The following is a 17,630-nucleotide window of genomic DNA, read 5'->3' as shown; positions in this document are numbered from 1 at the left end:
ACATGGACAAGCCAGAAGGCTATGGGAAAAAATGTTTTGTGGACGGATGAGACCAAAATAGAACTTTTTGGTTTAAATGAGGAGCGTTATGTTTGGAGAAAGGAAAACACTGCATTCCAGCATAAGAACCTTCTCCCATCTGTGAAACATGGTGGTGGTAGTATCGTGGTTTGGGCCTGTTTTGCTGCATCTGGACCAGGACAGCTTGCCATCATTGATGGAACAATGAATTCTGAATCATACCAGTGAATTTTAAAGGAAAACGTGAGGACATCTGTCCATGAACTGAATCTCAAGAGAAGGTGGGTCATGTAGCAAGACAACAACGCTAAGCACACAAGTTGTTCTACCAAAGAATGGTTAAAGAAGAATAAAGTTAATGTTTTGGAATGGCCAAGTCAAAGTCCTGACCTTAATCCAATCCAGGGATGAAAGTCTTCTGGAAATACCCGGAAATCCGGATATTTGACAAAACTCTTGAAAATCTCTGGTTTTCCGAATGGAGAAATTTATTTTTCGGATTTTTCGCGTTCCTAGACGCGGCGTAATACTTTGCATTGTCCTTGCATGGGTGCAGGCCTTAAACAGCCCAAACATAGTTCATTGATTAAAGACAGGTGTTCTTTGTTAACGGCGCGCGTGCCAGAGCTCGTTAGGCGCGCCTTCAGGTGCACATGCTAAGGCACGCAGGACTGACACCGTTCTGCGCAAGCGCAATACAATCACACTAGAAAGCATGTTCAAGCTGCCAGTGTAGCTGCAGTCTTTTTAGTTGCGAATTACAAGTATTTCCTCGTGTTAATAATTCGCCATGTCAAAACAAGCAAAACTTTCCTCCTTCTTTCGACATGAAGAGAGGTAAGCAATTTATTATATATTTTTTTCCATCAAAGTTGCATTTTGTGGCTTCGAAGCTAAGTTTTAGTGCCGTTTCTAGAACACAACATCAAGAAAACATGGAAGAAACGGCAATAATGGAAGAGCCGGTTTCTAAGCTGCCTAAAACGAGCAATGGTAATTATTTTTTGTTACATAATGTACTCAGGCTGCCAGTCAGTGTGTCTCTCTCACACACACACACACACACACACACACACACACACACACACACACACACACCCTATGCCCCTGATTTACATGAGAAATTTGGTATTCATTGGTGTGTTTAAATTTACAGACAATATGAACTAATGTAAACAATTGGCTTCAACTCACATAAATATGAATTGGAAATGTTTATTTCGCTTTAGCTTCTGCAAACACACGACTCTACTAAAAGATTGATAAACGAGGCTCAATGTCCCCAACATTGAAACCTGAAAGCTTTAGAAACTCTAACAGACCTTTACTTTTTAACAGGACTGTTTTGGGATTTTGCTGAGTTTACCTTCAACTGTCTGATTTTTTTTTTTCCCCCAAAGTAATGAACTGTGTATCCAGGAAAATCACCATGTTTTCTAAATGCACTCCTGAAAATTACTCATTAACTAGGGGAATTAAATTTGATATTTTTGACGTTAATCATTAATGTACATGAAAGAAAAAGGCTTAAAAGTTATAACTTGTTTTAGTGAAAATAAGTACTTAAATGCACTAGAATGCAGGGGTTTGCGTGTTATGTTATTAAAATATTTTCGGGGGACGTTGCTCCCCCCCCCCATATATACCAATTGAAATGTTGTGGAAGGACTTGAAGCGAGCAGTTCATGTGAGGAAACCTACCGTACCAACATCCCAGAGTTGAAGCTCTTCTGTTTAGGGGAATGGGCTAAAATTCCTCCAAGCCGGTGTGCAGGACTGATCAACAGTTAGCAGAATCATTTAGTTGTAGTTATTGCTGTACAAGGGGGTCACACCAGATACTGAAAGCAAAGGTTCACATACTTTTGCCACTCACAGATATGTAATATTGGATCATTTTCCTCGATAACTAAATGACCAAGTATAATATTTTTATCCCATTTGTTTAACTGGGTTCTCTTTATCTACTTATAGGACTTGTGTGAAAATCTGATGATGTTTTAGGTCATATTTATGCAGAAACATAGAAAATTCTAAAGGGTTCGCAATCTTTCAAGCACCACTGTATGCAAATCGACACGGCTGGATGCGCATACTCCATACTTTGCACATGGATTGTTGACACCCCAGAGGAGCCCTAGGCAACATTTTCGATTTTCCAAAACATGGGATTAGTGCTAATCCAATACACCAGGGCTTTTCAAAGTGTGAGAGAGTCAGCCCCCCCTCGGAGAGCAAATAAACAGCGCCCCCCCCCTTACAATTTTTGTTGTTGCTATACTTAATGTTCCATTCGTATTTTTAAAAAATGGTTGTTGTACACATTTTTATTTTTTTATTTTTCACATTTTAAACATCTGTGCTTTTTAAAACATCTTGTTTTACACATTTTAAACATCTCATAGCATCGTTAGCTAGCACCTCTTGGCAGACAACACACTGTGGCAGTGGAGCATCTTCAGATCCAGTCCATGAAAATCCAAACTTTAAATAATTGTGGTCATACTTCCTTCTTTTTTCAGTCCCCCAGGATTCTGCAGGCCTTTTTTGTGATTGTTGCGGGCTAAAATTTCTGATGTTGCGGGGGGGGTCCAAAAAATTATGATTAAAGTTGCGGTGTTTTTTAGGTTTTTGTTGATTACATTGCGGGAGAAAGTGAAAGTTGCGAGAAATTGTTGTGATTTTCTCTTTTTGTGATTAAAATTGAGTGATATGTTAAATATTAAGTTATTACCGAAAAACTATTGATTAAAAAAACGGACACTGAGAAATGGTCCTTTAAACAACTTTACCAATATAAAAGATTAGCAGGACTACAAAAATGCAGAAAAATAGGCTTTACTTATCCAAATGCATCTGTTGGTTCAAAAGTTAAAGTGAAGAGAACCTCACAGCACAACATGAAGTTACCTTAAAATATAATATAAATGCCTCAGCTTTCATGTAAGAAAAAAAAAAAACTATTAATACTAGTACTGTGTGCAGGCAGTCTCTCCTGAAGACTAAATTAAACAATTATAAACTAATAAAATAAATGGCTCAGGCTTCAGAGAAGAAAAAAAACAAATTGAACAGAATCTCACAGTATGATGCTGAAGCTGCCTAAACAATGGAAAATAAAATACCATTTTGGCAAAAATGTTGGCATCCATTAATTTCTTGTATTAAGTAAAAAAAATATAAAGTGCGCACAGTCCTTCACTGTAAACATAACACACTTTCAGTAACAGAATTTAAGCCTATATAAACACTGATTCGCACATCATGCAATGTTGCCAGATACTGCTGACGTTTTCCAGTCCAAAATATGTTCAAAACCCGCCAAAATGCACTTAAAACCGTCCAATCTGGCAACACTGCGCGCATGCTGCTTCTCTTGAACGTATACACGGAAGTAAGGCGGAAGGTAGTTTGTTGACGTCACCTCAAGACGACGCCAACGATTGGTCAAATTTGCGGGAAAGTTGCGGTGATTGGATATAATTGCAACACCGCCCTGAATTCGCGGGGATTGGTTGAATTTGCGTTGAAGTTGCAAATTGCAACATCCTGGAGGCTCTGTTTTTTTGCTTGGCCCAGACTCTGTCTCCTTACTCACTGTAGCTTTAGGTACTAAAAATCGATCCATTTTGTCTCTGGTAAAGGCTAGCTGAAGTTCGCTACATGTCCGCAATAGTAACTTATTCTGGTTTATTTTTCCTCACGTTGCGCCCCCCCGAAGAACTCTGGCGCCCCCCAGGGGAGGCACGCCCCACACTTTGAAAAGCCCTGCAATACACTATTAATTTTCCATAGGCTACATGCTCACCCTAATACACTGCGTGGAGCTTCAACAGGGAAATCCCCTCCCCAACTCGCCTGAGAGTTTCGATTGTACAGGACCTCACAGTCGGTGCTCCTTGCCGGAGACTTCCGCCAGGGCCGAGTCTACGTCACTGAGGAGACGCGGGGAGCGATTTAGCCACTGCGAAGCGCACCATTCAGAGGAAATCGGGTTCACGGGCAATAACTACCAGTTAACACAATTTGTCGTAACAGTCTTGTATTGATTACGTGTTTTCTGGCTGGCTCAGTCGATTAGACAGCCCTTCTTTGCTATCCGGGACACGTCAAGACGCTTTCACCAAGGATGCATGTTCATGCAAGGTGTGAATGGGGTCATAGTCACTGGACTGACGAAAGTTTGTTTTGATTGATCATGCTGAGTAAACCAGGTAACCTCACATGTGTACTGAAAGGGTTCCAGATGTGTGCAGTTTCTCATCCGTCATGTCAGTCACCTTCTGTGAAGTAGGTGGTTCTTGGCTGTGTTTGCTGACAAACAGAAGTCTGGCTTGCAAGACGAGGCCTCCTCTAACATCATAATAAGTAAAAAGGCCATTATAATGATTCTTGCTGAATATTTAAAATATAAATAATTAGCCCAGCCATTTTGTGAACACACCACTTTATCATTTCAAATGGCTTGGATGGACAAAAACTGCTATTCTTTCTGTATTAATCTGTGAATGAAAGTAGCAAGTCTTTTGCCTCTTAATACTATTTTTAAAATGGAAAGGTGTGAACAAAATTAGATTAGATCAATAAATCCACCACCCAATAGCTGATCTGAATTAGGAACTCATAATTGAATCCACAAGAGTAACCTGAAACCGGCATTAGCTAAATTTGGCTAAGCTCATCAATATTGCAGCAGGTTATATTTAATTAAGTAAGAAAAAATTGCAATCATGATTAAAATGCATTAATTGTGCAGCCCTAATGGGATGAGTGTTATTCATGTTCAGTGCTGTGTATCATATCAGAAATGCAGAGCAAGATCATAGCGTTTGAATCTCATCAGACATCACACCATTATATATTAACTGGAAGAAAGCGACAAAGACACTTTTTTTATTTATTTAATGGATGCGTTATACACTCAGGAGCCTGTTTAGTAGAAATACCTGGACAGCTGTACACATGAAATATCAGAATAGGGTTAACATGATCTCAGGGACTTTGACCATCACATGCTTGTTGGTCCCAGATCACCTTGGTTAAGTATTTCAGAAAGTGCTGATCATCTGGCAAAACATTGCCTGGCCTTGGAAAAAAGTCCTCAGCTGTGCAGCTTGGTTGACCCTGTGAGCACAGTAACCTCAGATTCTTCTGCTTTTTGAGCTGCTTTTCTACTCGCCATGGTTACAAAGAGTGGTTATTTGAATTAATATTGCCTTCCTTTAAGGTTTCTGCCTGGCTATTCTTCTCTGATCTCTCAACATCACGTTCCACATTTCGAGCTGCCTGTCATTGGAAGGTGTTTATATATATATATATATATATATATATATATATATATATATATATATATATATATATATATATAACCAGTATGGAATAGAAGTACCCAAGTCCCAATGGGCCATACCACAGAAGGTGGCTGAGAACAACAGGGCCAAAGTTCTGTGGGACTTCAGCTTCCAGACTGACAAACAGATCCTGGCTAACCAACCGGACATAGTGGTGGTGGACAAAGAGCAGAAGAGGGTGGTGGTGATAGATGTGGCGATCCCAGCTGACGCCAACATCAGGAAGAAGGAACATGAGAAACTTGAGAAGTATCAAGGGTTGAAAGAGCAGCTGGAACGGATGTGGAAGGTCAAGGGTTGCGTGGTCCCCGTGGTAGTGGGGGCACTTGGGGCAGTAACCCCCAAACTGGGAGAGTGGCTCCAGCAAATCCCAGGAACAACATCTGAAGCCTCAGTCCAGAAGAGCGCAGTACTAGGAACATCGAAGATACTGCGCAGAACCCTCAAACTCCCAGGCCTCTGGTAGAGGACCCGAGCTTGAGGATGACATGCATACCCCCCCCCCCCCCCCCCGCCGGGGGTGAGAAGGAGATTTTATATATATATATATATATATATATATATATATATATATATATATATATATCTCCCTGCTGGCCAAAAAGCCCGAAGGGGGATTAAGTTGTGGCTCTGTCTGTCTGTCTGTCCGGCCGGAATTTCACAAAACTTGGCGGGATTCTTTGTTATATGTCGGTAGTACGCATATTGTTATTTTGTTCAATTCAGTCACATTTTACCAGAGTTACAGCCCTTGATGAACAAAATTATACTTTGACAATTTCATGAGTGTTTTTCCTTCTGAAATCAACTCTTCTCACAATTTTTGGAGGAATTTCACAAAACTTGGCAGGATTCTTTGTTATATGTCGGTAGTATGCATATTGTAATTTTTTTCAATTCGGTTGCATTTTACCAGAGTTGTGGCCCTTGATTAACAACCTTGTACTTTCACAATTTCATGAAGGTGTGCTCGCTTTCTGACATCAACTCCTCACGATTTTTGGACGAATTTCTCGAAGCTTGGCAAAAGGCCTTGTTATATGACGGTAATACGCATATTGCGATTTAATTTCGTTTGTGAAATGAACCCGGGCAGGGTGCTTGCCTTCTGAAATCAACTCCTCTCACAATTTTTGGAGGAATTTCACGAAATTTGACAGGATTCTTTGTTATATGTCAGTAATACGCATATTGCAATTTCATTCAATTCAGTCGCATTTTACCAGAGGTTATGGCATAATTGCCAGTGGGGGATATTGTGCTCTCAGAGCACTCTTGTGTTTTTTTGTCACACCATGTGTATGTAAACTCGAGAGACCGTTGTGTTTGAAATACTCAAACCAGCCTGTCTGGAACCAAGAAGTCATACTATGGACAAAATGACTGAGATCATTTAACATTTTTTTTTTTTTCCCCCGTTCTGATTTTTGATGTCAACCTTAAGCAAAGCTCTTGACATGTTTCTGCATGGGTTTCTACTTTTCGCTGTTGCGATATGAATGACTGAATGCAAAATTAGGTTTAAAGTTGCTGGTGAGAACAGGGGCGTTTCTAGCGATTGAAAAGACCAGGGGTTAAGTCAGGTTTTCCTGGGGCTTGTTGTTGTTTTTTTTAAGGGAGGTTGGCATAGATGGGTTGGCGAGGTTATCTCTAACTTTATAAGAAATATCATCACACACATTTAAAGGAACAGTCCACCGTACTTCCATAATGAAATATGCTCTTACCTGAATTGAGACGACCTGCTCCGTACCTCTCCGAGCTTTGCGCGACCTCCCAGTCAGTCAGACGCAGTCAGACGCGCTGTCACTCCTGTTAGCAATGTAGCTAGGCTCAGCATGGCCATCAGCATGGCCAATGGTATTTTTTGGGGCTGTAGTTAGATGCGACCAAACTCTTCCGCGTTTTTCCTGTTTACAGAGGTTTATATGACCAGTGATATGAAACAAGTTCAGTTACACAAATTGAAACGTAGCGATTTTCTATGCTATGGAACGTCCGCACTATAATGACAGGCGTACTAACACCTTCTTCGTGCTTCGACAGCGCATTGATACGGAGCTCCGAGAGGTGAAGGTATCAATGCGCTGCCGAAGCGCGCAGAAGGTGTTAGTATGCCTGTCATTATAGTGCGGACTTTCCATAGCATAGAAAATCGCTACGTTTCAATTTGTGTAACTGAACTTGTTTCATATCACTGGTCATATAAACCTATGTAAACAGGAAAAACGCGGAAGAGTTTGGTCGCATCTAACTACAGCTCCAAAAAATACCATTGGCCATGCTGAGCCTAGCTACATTGCTAACAGGAGTGACAGCGCATCTGACTGCGTCTGACTGACTGGGAGGTCGCACAAAGCTCGGAGAGGTACGGAGCAGCTCGTCTCAATTCAGATAAGAGCATATTTCGTTATGGAAGTACGGTGGACTGTTCCTTTAAAGGTTATGATGTCTTTATTAGTGATTTTTTTTTTTTTTTTTACACTGCTCTTTTTAAATTTATGGAGTTCACTTCAGTTTCTGTCTCCTTATTATTATCATGCAGTTATTATCAACACCCATAATGTGTCAGGAAACTGAGGCATGTGCCAACTGACTTAAATATCACTAGTAAAATTTTTCATCAGTTTAATAAATATATAATTTCTCACTCGCACGTTTCTCCTTTAGGACCACAAAGACGCCAATTCTAAGCTCCGTTATTATATTACAAAATTCAAAATCCCAGATGACATCCCATCTCACAAGACGATGATCATATAAATGTCTTCCAAGTTTCTCACACACATACCATTTTTCTCCAGTGTATCCAGTCTCAGTTGATTGCAGCAGCTTGTTTGTAGTATCTGGACAACAGAAATGTATATTGACATTAATATTGCGTGGCAAAACAAAAAAGCTACCTGATCCCTATTTTGTGACTAATTTGTGACTGTGTTGGCTACGTGTAGCATTAAAACGCATGATTAAATTCTGTTGGGGCAACCATTGGAGTCTACGTGAACACAAATTGTGGTTGGCCCGTTAAATAAACTTAGTTGGGCCAAATATACCATCACTGTAGATATTCATTAAACCACTCGAACTTTTGAGCTTGACTGGCGCACGAATCCTACAGACCCTACGCTGTAAATTCAACATAACCAGCCTACACGGAGCGGTTTTTGTGCATCAAGATAATTCAATAGGTTACATTGTTGATATGTTCTATATACACACCCACGGTCGATGACTGATTTACCATCTGTTTTCATCCTGAAAGATCCAACAATAGTGGATTGTTTTTTGAAGTCGTCTTCTGACCAGTTCTGAATGTTCTTCTTCTGTTGGCGGTTATCAAAGTTTTGAATGTGCAGCTCCACTCCAGCCTCCCAATAAGAGAGACTTGATTTTGGGCCCCCTGTGCACCATCAACCTAAAATAAACCTCTTTAGTTTGAGTTTATTTAAGGTTATTTTAGCACAAAATTATTCAAAAGCAGTATTAGGACTCCCTTTAGCTTTTACTTCAACACAAAACTTGATTTACAATTGAATAGAGTCAAGAAGAGTCTTGGAACAAACCAACTTTGGAGGAATCTGATTTTCCTGTCGATTTACAAACCGAATACAGAATGACACAGTGGATTTCATCATGCGTTAGTTAGCCACGGGGACTCAACACGCCACGCCGCCCAAAACATAGCTCCCTTCAGTTGCTTGCCAGCTGACAGCACTTTCACTTTTGGCATTTTTTGCCAACTGACAGTACCCGATGTGCTCGGGGACGTTCGGGGCTCTGAGTGTGCCTCCCCACCGTGGCTGTTTCAACCCTTAAATCATCTTCAGTGCTTGAAGAAACCCACTCAAACTTCCTCAGCTTAAACTGCGCCATTGTTTGGTTCCCGCAGAGATAATTCCACCACCACAGCAGGCCGATTAAGATGCACTGTGATTGGTCAAAAGCTTGGCGCCCATTTGGTCAATGTGTAGTTGATTTTTATTGGTCACACGCGCATGCTCATTGTTTACACTCTGGCTTCCCGTTGTCTCTTCAGTGGGGTTGGATTTTGACAAATGTAGGGATTTGTGGAGAGATTTCTCAAAAAAGTAACTTGTGATAAAAATGACAAATACATTCGTCACTGTGACGCCTGCTAGTAATTTTCTCTTTGTCACTGATGGATTATGTTCGTCAATGACTGACAAGCGTGAAGAGCGCCAGCAGGAACCCTGGGTATCTGTCTGATCACACCCTGTGACTAACACTATAACAACCCTATTCCGACCCAAATATGCCACTTTACTTGGGAACACGTAATGTTTCAGGGAAAAATGCTTGAATTCCCATTCAACAGCAAATTGATGATGAAAAAATGATGATCCTATTTGTTTTGCAAAAAATCATCTGTGTTGGTTACGTCAACTAATCATTATAGCCTTGGAGAATTCACTACAGTATCTCGTGGGTGTATCTCAGTGTTCTGTCCATGATCTGTATATTTAGAATAAACGATTATATAAAGGGAGTTTTAGTGATACTGTGTCATGGTGTGCCAATGTCACTAAAGCTAATTTGAATCAGTCGTGCTCTCTGTGGCCACATGTGGAAATTAGCTTCGAAACTTGCTCACTAATCCCCTTTGTCCTAAATTATTCTCCCTATAAACAAAGTCAAATCAGCCCTCCTACTGTTATTGATTGATGTAACACACACACACAGAGAGAGAGAGAGACCGAGACCTCAGGAGGTTCCGATCAGTGTGTTTGTGTGCGTCACTGGTCTTTTTTTACACAACTGATTATATTTACTGAAGGCAAAGCCTCGTATATTTAGACCAACACTGATAATGGTGTTTAATGGTGAGCTTTCAGTGTATCCCACTATTATTTGCACTAAATAGATCATAAGTGCCATGGACTTATTCTCATTTCTGTTCCAGCACATCAAGAAGCAAATATCTGTTATGTAAGTCGTGAGGGCGTGTCTCACACACAAGCGCTTTTTAAAAAAAATTGTATTAATTTTTTATTAATTTTTCTTTTTTTGGGGGGGGGCTTGTCAATGCATTCCAGCAGAGACAAGTGTTTGTGTGCAGGTGCGTGTTTTCAGTGCATCAGTGTGCATGTTTAAAAATAATAAATGAATCTGTGTATTCCAGCATTATTTCTTTCTGCTTGCATAACAAGGATCACAACAGACAGTTTTAAAAAATATTCATCAGATTTATTCAAATGACATTGCTGTTTGAAGAACCTGCTTGACTGTGTACATCATTCAAAACAGAACCAGACTCTCTGCCTCTCTTTTCTGAGACAAGTAGCTTTATTTAATGGCAAGATGTCTAAATTAACATTAGAAACACACACCCAGCTCTTCCATGAATTTAGTCCGAGCCAGTTCCCACCCACGAGACAGCTCTCCTCGATCACACGACAGCAACCAACCAGGGGAGGGTGAAGACGATTACATGCGTCCTCCAAGGCATGTGAAGCCATCTGATTATATCTCTTCAAACTGTTTGCTTATGCAGCATCAGGGCTGGCATAACACATTCAAAGAAAAGCGATATCTGGCTACTCCACACACAGATGACCATGATTGGCTAATGGCTGATAATTGACGGGGGAGAGACAGACAGAGAGAGAGAGTACGCCACGCCACCCCTCCTTCCCTGAGAGCACGGCCAATTTTGCTCTCTTGGTCTCCTGGCCATGGATGGCTTTGGCATCAGTATTCGAACTCGCAATCTTTTGAACGCTTCTCTGTTGCACCACTTGGGAGCCCAACATTAGGAACATGTTGTTCAGTTCCTGGACGTTCCTTCAAGTCAGGAACAAAATTGCTTTCAGATATATTAAAGTGAATTGTTCTGTTTTCCAAAAGACAACACTACAGCAGTTTTTTTTTTTTTTGAATATTGCTGTCGTGAAGAGATGGTTGCAATCACAACTCCAGGATTTGAAGCATACATTTCATCTCAATTTCTATGAAATTTCCATATTTAAATGTGGCATTGTTCCATGACACGAGGGATCAACAAACTGAATCGGAGTTTAAAAACGAAGTCAATACAAGCTTAAACTTGCGAATACTCCCCAAATGAATGCATTAATTTGCCAAACCATTGAGTTAGCGATCTCGCACAGCGATTATATGTACAGCATCCGCTCATAACTTCCCTTTCCTCCTTGGGAATGAACCATGCGCAGTACAATTTAGACAGCATTTGACTTGCTGCAGCTTCACTGTACACAACACAAATGCAATCCTCATTATAAGAGCCATGTTTCCTCTAAGAATGTAATAATAAGCATCCAAACTATGATAAATTGTCACCTCCTGTCATCTTTTAGCTACTTATCCACAGAAATATTTGCACTCTCCAACACGCTTAGGCTGAATCGCTGTAATGGTTATTCTCTGATAATCAGCAGACAGATGGTGTGCTAAACCAATACTGTGGACTCCCAATTCAGTTTCCCAATATCAGTGCACCAGCAAAAGTGTTTTTATTTTGCTTATACAACTGAAATTTGTAGAGGATTATACATTTTATATTTAAAAAATGGTAATTTTACTTCTATTTAATGGTTTGGAAAGCCAATAAACATTAGTCCATATCATATAGATTATAATAGCTGGATAACAAATGTGGAAAGGTGGGAAGGTCCTTCACCAATCTGTCCCTTCCTCCCCCCCCCCCCCCCCCCCCCCCAAAAAAAAGGCAAAAAGTACAACTTGTCACTCCACTGAAAAACTGGAGCCCAAAGTGCTCTATCTGTGCTACAAAACATGAAGGAACAGCGCTTTGTTACAAAGTGCTGGCACTGGAGACTCCTTCCATTTGTAGCAAACAATATAATAAATGTTCATCTTAAAAAGTATGACGTGAGCTCCACTAGTCCCGGTTAATTAGCGGTTTTGTAGATGGTCCATTCTATAATCGCGGGTACATTTCAAGCGTGGACTCTGTTACTCGTTGTCAACTCTGTTGTCATTAAACTGAGCAGTCTGTTAACAGAGTTGACATTTTTCCACCATTTTGTGTCTTAACTCCACATGCTAACCTCAAACTAAGCTACCACACGGCATGTATAAAAACAGAATTTTATGGATTTTAATCATTGTTTTTAAAAAACTAGTGAGAGGTTCACTACAATATCACAATAACAGATTTGACGAATAATTAATCTACTGTTGGTGCATCCTCAACATTTTGTTCAAATTAACAAGGGAAGAAACATAACATACCTCACTGCCTTTCTGAAGTTTCCCGCCAGAGGAAGTGACCTCTCTCGGCACAGGTGTCATGCGTGTTATTAAAAGTCTTTGCAGATTTATAACGGAGTTGACAAGAACATTGGGACGGATAAAAAATGTATATACAATTTTTTTTTTTTTTTTTTTTTTTTTTTAATTACTGAAATTTCACATCTCGTCTCGTCTTCATCCGCTTATCTGGGGCCAGGTCGTGGAGGCAGCAGTCTGAGCATGGAAGCCCAAACTTCCCTTTCCCCAGACACCTCGGCCAGCTCCTCGGGAAGAACACCGAGGCATTCCCAGGCCAGCCGAGAGACTATAGTCCCTCCAGCGTGTCCTGGGTCTTCCCCGGGGCCTCTTCCTGGGGGGACATGCCTGGAACACCTCCCCAGGGAGGCGTCCAGGAGGCATTTGAAAGGGATGCCCGAGCCACCTCAGCTCATTCCTCTTGATGTGGAGAAGCAGCGACTCTACTCCGAGCTCCTACTGAGTGACTGTGCTTCTCACTCTATCTCTAAGGGAGCACCCAGCCACCCTGCGAAGGAAACTCATTTCGGCCACTTGTATCCGCGATCTTGTTCTTTCGGTCATTACCCAAAGCTCATGATCATAGGTGAGAGTCGGAACGTAGATTAACTGGTAAATCGAGAGCTTCGCCTTTTGGCTCATCTCCTTCACCACAACGGACCGGTAAAGCGACCGCATCACTGCGGAGGCTGCACCGATCCGCCTGTCGACCTCGCGCTCTATCCTGACCTCGCGCTCTATCCTTCCCTCACTCGTGAACAAGCTCCTGAGATACTTAAATTCCTCCACTTGAGGCAGGACTTCTCCACCAACCTGGAGAGGGCAAGCCACCCTTTTCCGGTCGAGAACCATGGCCTCGGACTTGGAGGTGCTGATTCTCATCCCAGCCGCTTCACACTCTACTGCAAACCACCCCAGTGCATGTTGAAGGTCCTGGCTTGAAGAAGCCAACAGGACATCATCATCTGCAAAAAGCAGAGATGAAATCCTGTGGTTCCCAAACAGGATTCCTTCCGGCCCCTGGCTGCGCCTAGAAATTCTGTCCATAAAAATTATGAACAGAACCGGTGACAAAGGGCAGCCCTGCCGGAGTCCAACATGCACTGGGAACATGTCTGACTTACTGCTGGCAATGTGAACCAGACTCCTGCTCCGTTCGTACAGGGACCGGACAGCCCTTAGCAAAGAGCCCCGAACCCCATACTCCCGAAGCACCCCCCACAGAATACCACGAGGGACACGGTCGAATGCCTTCTCCAGATCCACAAAGCACATGTGGACTGGTTGGGCAAACTCCCATGAACCCTCGAGCACCCTATGAAGGGTATAGAGCTGGTCCAGTGTTCCGTGACCAGGACGAAAACCGCATTGTTCCTCCTGGATCCGAGGTTCGACTATTGGCCGAATTCTCCTCTCCAGTACCCTGGAGTAAACCTTCCCTGGGAGGCTGAGAAGTGTGATTCCCATATAATTGGAGCACACTGTCCAGTCCCCTTTCTTAAAAAGAGGGACAACCACCCCAGTCTGCCACTCCAGAGGCACTGTCCCCGACTGCCATGCGATGTTGCAGAGGCGTCTCAGCCAAGACAGCCCCACAACATCCAGAGACTTGAGATACTCAGGGCGGATCTCATCCACCCCCGGTGCCTTGCCATGGAGGAGCTTGCAAACCACCTCAGTGACTTCAGCTTGGGTAATGGACGAGTCCACCTCTGAGTCATCAGCCTCCGCCTCCTCAATGGGAGACATGACGGTGGGATTGAGGAGATCCTCAAAGTATTCCTTCCACCGCCCAACAATGTCCCCAGTCGAGGTCAACAGCTCCCCACCCGCACTGTAAACAGTGTTGGCAGAGTACTGCTTCCCCCTCCTGAGGCTTTCTATGCAATTGATTTTATAACCGTTAATAGAATAAGCCCCCAAAAAACAGATTGTTGGACTGAATCACTTCATGCTTATTCAAGTTGAATGTATGAATCAGGAGTCGAAGGCAGCCAATAATGTGGGGGTGGGCGTCATTTAGTTAATGTTTTATGGGTAAATTGGGTCTAAAATGTACATCCAGCATTGCTATTGGTGAAAGTTTGTCATAATTTGCATTATTGTTCAAAACTGATTCAATAAAGGTTTCTTTTGTGGAAAATAACAAAAGGTTTATCTTGGAGACGTGAAATGTACCCCAAATTCTAGAATGACACACATACTGTCTTGGAACAAGTGCACACTTGATGTGAAACACACAGTCTGAGTAATCAGAATGGGGAATTAATAATAATAATAATAATAATAATATTATTATTATTATTATTATTATTATTATTATTATTATTATTATTATTATCGTTCCCTCAGTAGAGCACGTAGGAAAATCAGATTTCCATGTCTACATATTTTCTATTGAAACCTTTGATGAAAGATTTACTTTAATACTGAAAATTGCAAATAAGAAAAGCGGTAGGGCCAAGAAAGCCACACTAAGGCTGAATAAAAAGGAAAGAAGGCATGGAAATTGGCTTATAGCTCATTCCAGCAGCTCATTACATTAAATTTGTGTAGCGTGTAATTCAGGATAGTAGGGTGCTCATTTATGGGGTATTTCTCTTGAGGTCTTTTTTCCAGTCCCAAAGCTGTTTCCGTCAACTACTCACTTGGTACTAAAGGTTTTGTTGACCACCAAATGGACCTAGTGCATCTTGGAGGGTGCAGACAGCAGCACTATGACTGATTTGGTTAAACTTGGTATATCGCAAAAGATGATGCAATAAAGCCATTGTTTTAAAAAGAACGCTTCTAGAATGTTTTATTTGAAAAAACAGGAAACCGAATTGTGGAACAATAAGAAGATGGAGGAACTAGTACACTGTGGACGAAGGTTTGTGGACACTTGACCGTCACGCACATATGTGCTTGTTGAACATCGCATTCCAGATTTAGTCCTCCCTTAGCTGTAATAATAATCTCCACTCTTCTGAGAGAAAGTTTTCCTCTAGATTTTGGAGCATAACTGTTGAGATTTGTGCTCATTCAGCCCACTAGAGCATTAGTGAGCACTGGTGTTCGGAGAGGAGGACATTCCAGTTCGTTCAAACCACGTCTAATGGAGCTTGCTTTGTGCACAGGGGCATTGTTGTGTTGGAACATGTTTGGCTCTTTTAGTTCCAGTGAAGGGAAATTGTAATGCTGCAGCATACAAAGATATTCGAGACAATTTCGTGCTTCTAGCTTTGTGGCAACAGTTTTTTGGGAAGAACCACATATAGGTGTGACGGTCAGGTGTCCACAAACTTTTGGCTGTAGGAGTTGGTCTCAGGTTGAGGGAGGTGGAAGTATTTCCGGGAGAGGGAGAAGACATAAGATGTTTTTCAGAAATATCCCAGCATATGGAGTGAACAGGATACAATAGTAACCCAGACCAGAGTCCATGTCAGTGTTCCGTACAAATGAGGGACATAACGAGATCATGAACACAGTCACTTTCGGTGTCATTACTCTCGGTTCTAGCTTCTCAAGTTGCTGGAAAAACCATTTGTACATGCTGGTACTTTTGAATATTTCCTCTAGAAATCTGCCCTTTTTATTTGGAAATGCAAAATCGGAACTGTATCGGGCTGGACGTAGTTTCCTGCACTTGGTTCAAGTGCTAACAGTATTGTGTGTGTCTGTGTGTTTTCAGGCTCAGATTGCCTTCCTACAGGGTGAGCGGAAAGGCCAGGAGAACCTGAAGAAGGATTTGGTGAGGAGGATCAAGATGCTGGAGTATGCTCTGAAGCAGGAAAGGTCTGAATCCAGCACTACATACCCACAACCCCAATAGCTATATATACACCTACAGTACTGTGTAATGGTGATGATACACGGGGCAACTTTTTGGGCAATGTTGCCGAGCATTGTTGCTGGGCAATTGCGTTTTGACTCTTTTCTATTGAGATTGGGCAACATTGTTTCTTTCTGAATGGTTTTGATAATCTCTGGCAACTTTTTGAGATAAGCCAATCAGAATGCGAGTATCGAGTCATGTGACCTCCGGTGAGGTTCGGATCAGAAATTTCAAACAAATATGGCGGCCGCTCAGTGTCAGTGGAGTGAAGAGATGGAGAGACTCCTCATCTGTTTTTACGCCGGTAAGTTGTTATTTTAATATTCTATATGGAGGAATTTACCTCACCAAAGCTCTAAAAAACAACAGACAGCTTGATTAAATGGTCACAGCAAAAATTAAGACATCGATTTTTTTTTTTTAGCTAACTGTAAACTGCCGTTGCTAACTGTTGTTGCCCATTGTTAGTTGCCCTGAAAAGTTGCCCTGTGTCTCACCTAGTTGCCCGTTGCCAGCAACATTGCCCAAAAAGTTGCCCCGTGTATCATCACCATAAGGGTGCTTTCACACCAACAGCAGTTGGTGCACACTAAACAGTCCTTCGAACCAAAAGCTCTTAGTTCGGTTCGTTTTCGTCGGTGTGAAAACATCAGTCGCATTTGGGTGTGCACTAAATCAAGCGGACCGAGACCTCCAAAAAGGGGTGGTCTCAGTCCGCTTGATTCCGCACCAAATGTCAACCTCTGGTGCGGTCCCTCTGGTGAGAACGCGAACCTGGACCAACTCAGGTCTAAACGAACTATTCGTTCGTTATAACATATTGAATTACAGCCTCTGCATTTGATTATTGTTATTTATTATTTATTTTACATATTTTATTATTTAACAACAAAACGTTTAAACCCATTCCTGTGTTATTACAACATAGGCTACTGTTAAAACCGGTGTATAATACGTACACTGGATATTATGTAAAGGGCTGTCCACACTAAGAATAGTAACTATTTTAATAACTATAACTATAAAGATAATGATGTGAGCATCTACACAATGTAATCATTATAACAGAGATGCCTACTAGTACGGATTGGCCGTATTTTGTACGGAAAAGTTACGTAAATACGATGTTACGGCAAACAGTGTTATTCTGTACGGAATTATTATAAAGTCTT

The 17,630-nt window shown here is 41.6% G+C and overlaps 1 protein-coding gene across 2 annotated transcripts in view; it reads left to right on the top strand.

Moving 5' to 3' along the window:
- strn (striatin, calmodulin binding protein) overlaps nucleotides 1–17,630 on the top strand; it is a 184,015-nt gene that overhangs the window by 95,822 nt on the left and 70,563 nt on the right. For both annotated transcript variants that reach the window (XM_060941036.1, XM_060941035.1), the window contains exon 2: nucleotides 16,315–16,418. In XM_060941036.1, the coding sequence (XP_060797019.1) occupies nucleotides 16,315–16,418 (104 nt within the window). The remainder of the gene's footprint in view (nucleotides 1–16,314; nucleotides 16,419–17,630) is intronic.

Source organism: Neoarius graeffei, chromosome 15 (genome assembly GCF_027579695.1).
Source record: "Neoarius graeffei isolate fNeoGra1 chromosome 15, fNeoGra1.pri, whole genome shotgun sequence".
NCBI lineage: Eukaryota > Metazoa > Chordata > Actinopteri > Siluriformes > Ariidae > Neoarius > Neoarius graeffei.
Note: the sequence above shows the minus strand (reverse complement) of the source record. Positions and strands in the feature narration are given on the sequence as shown.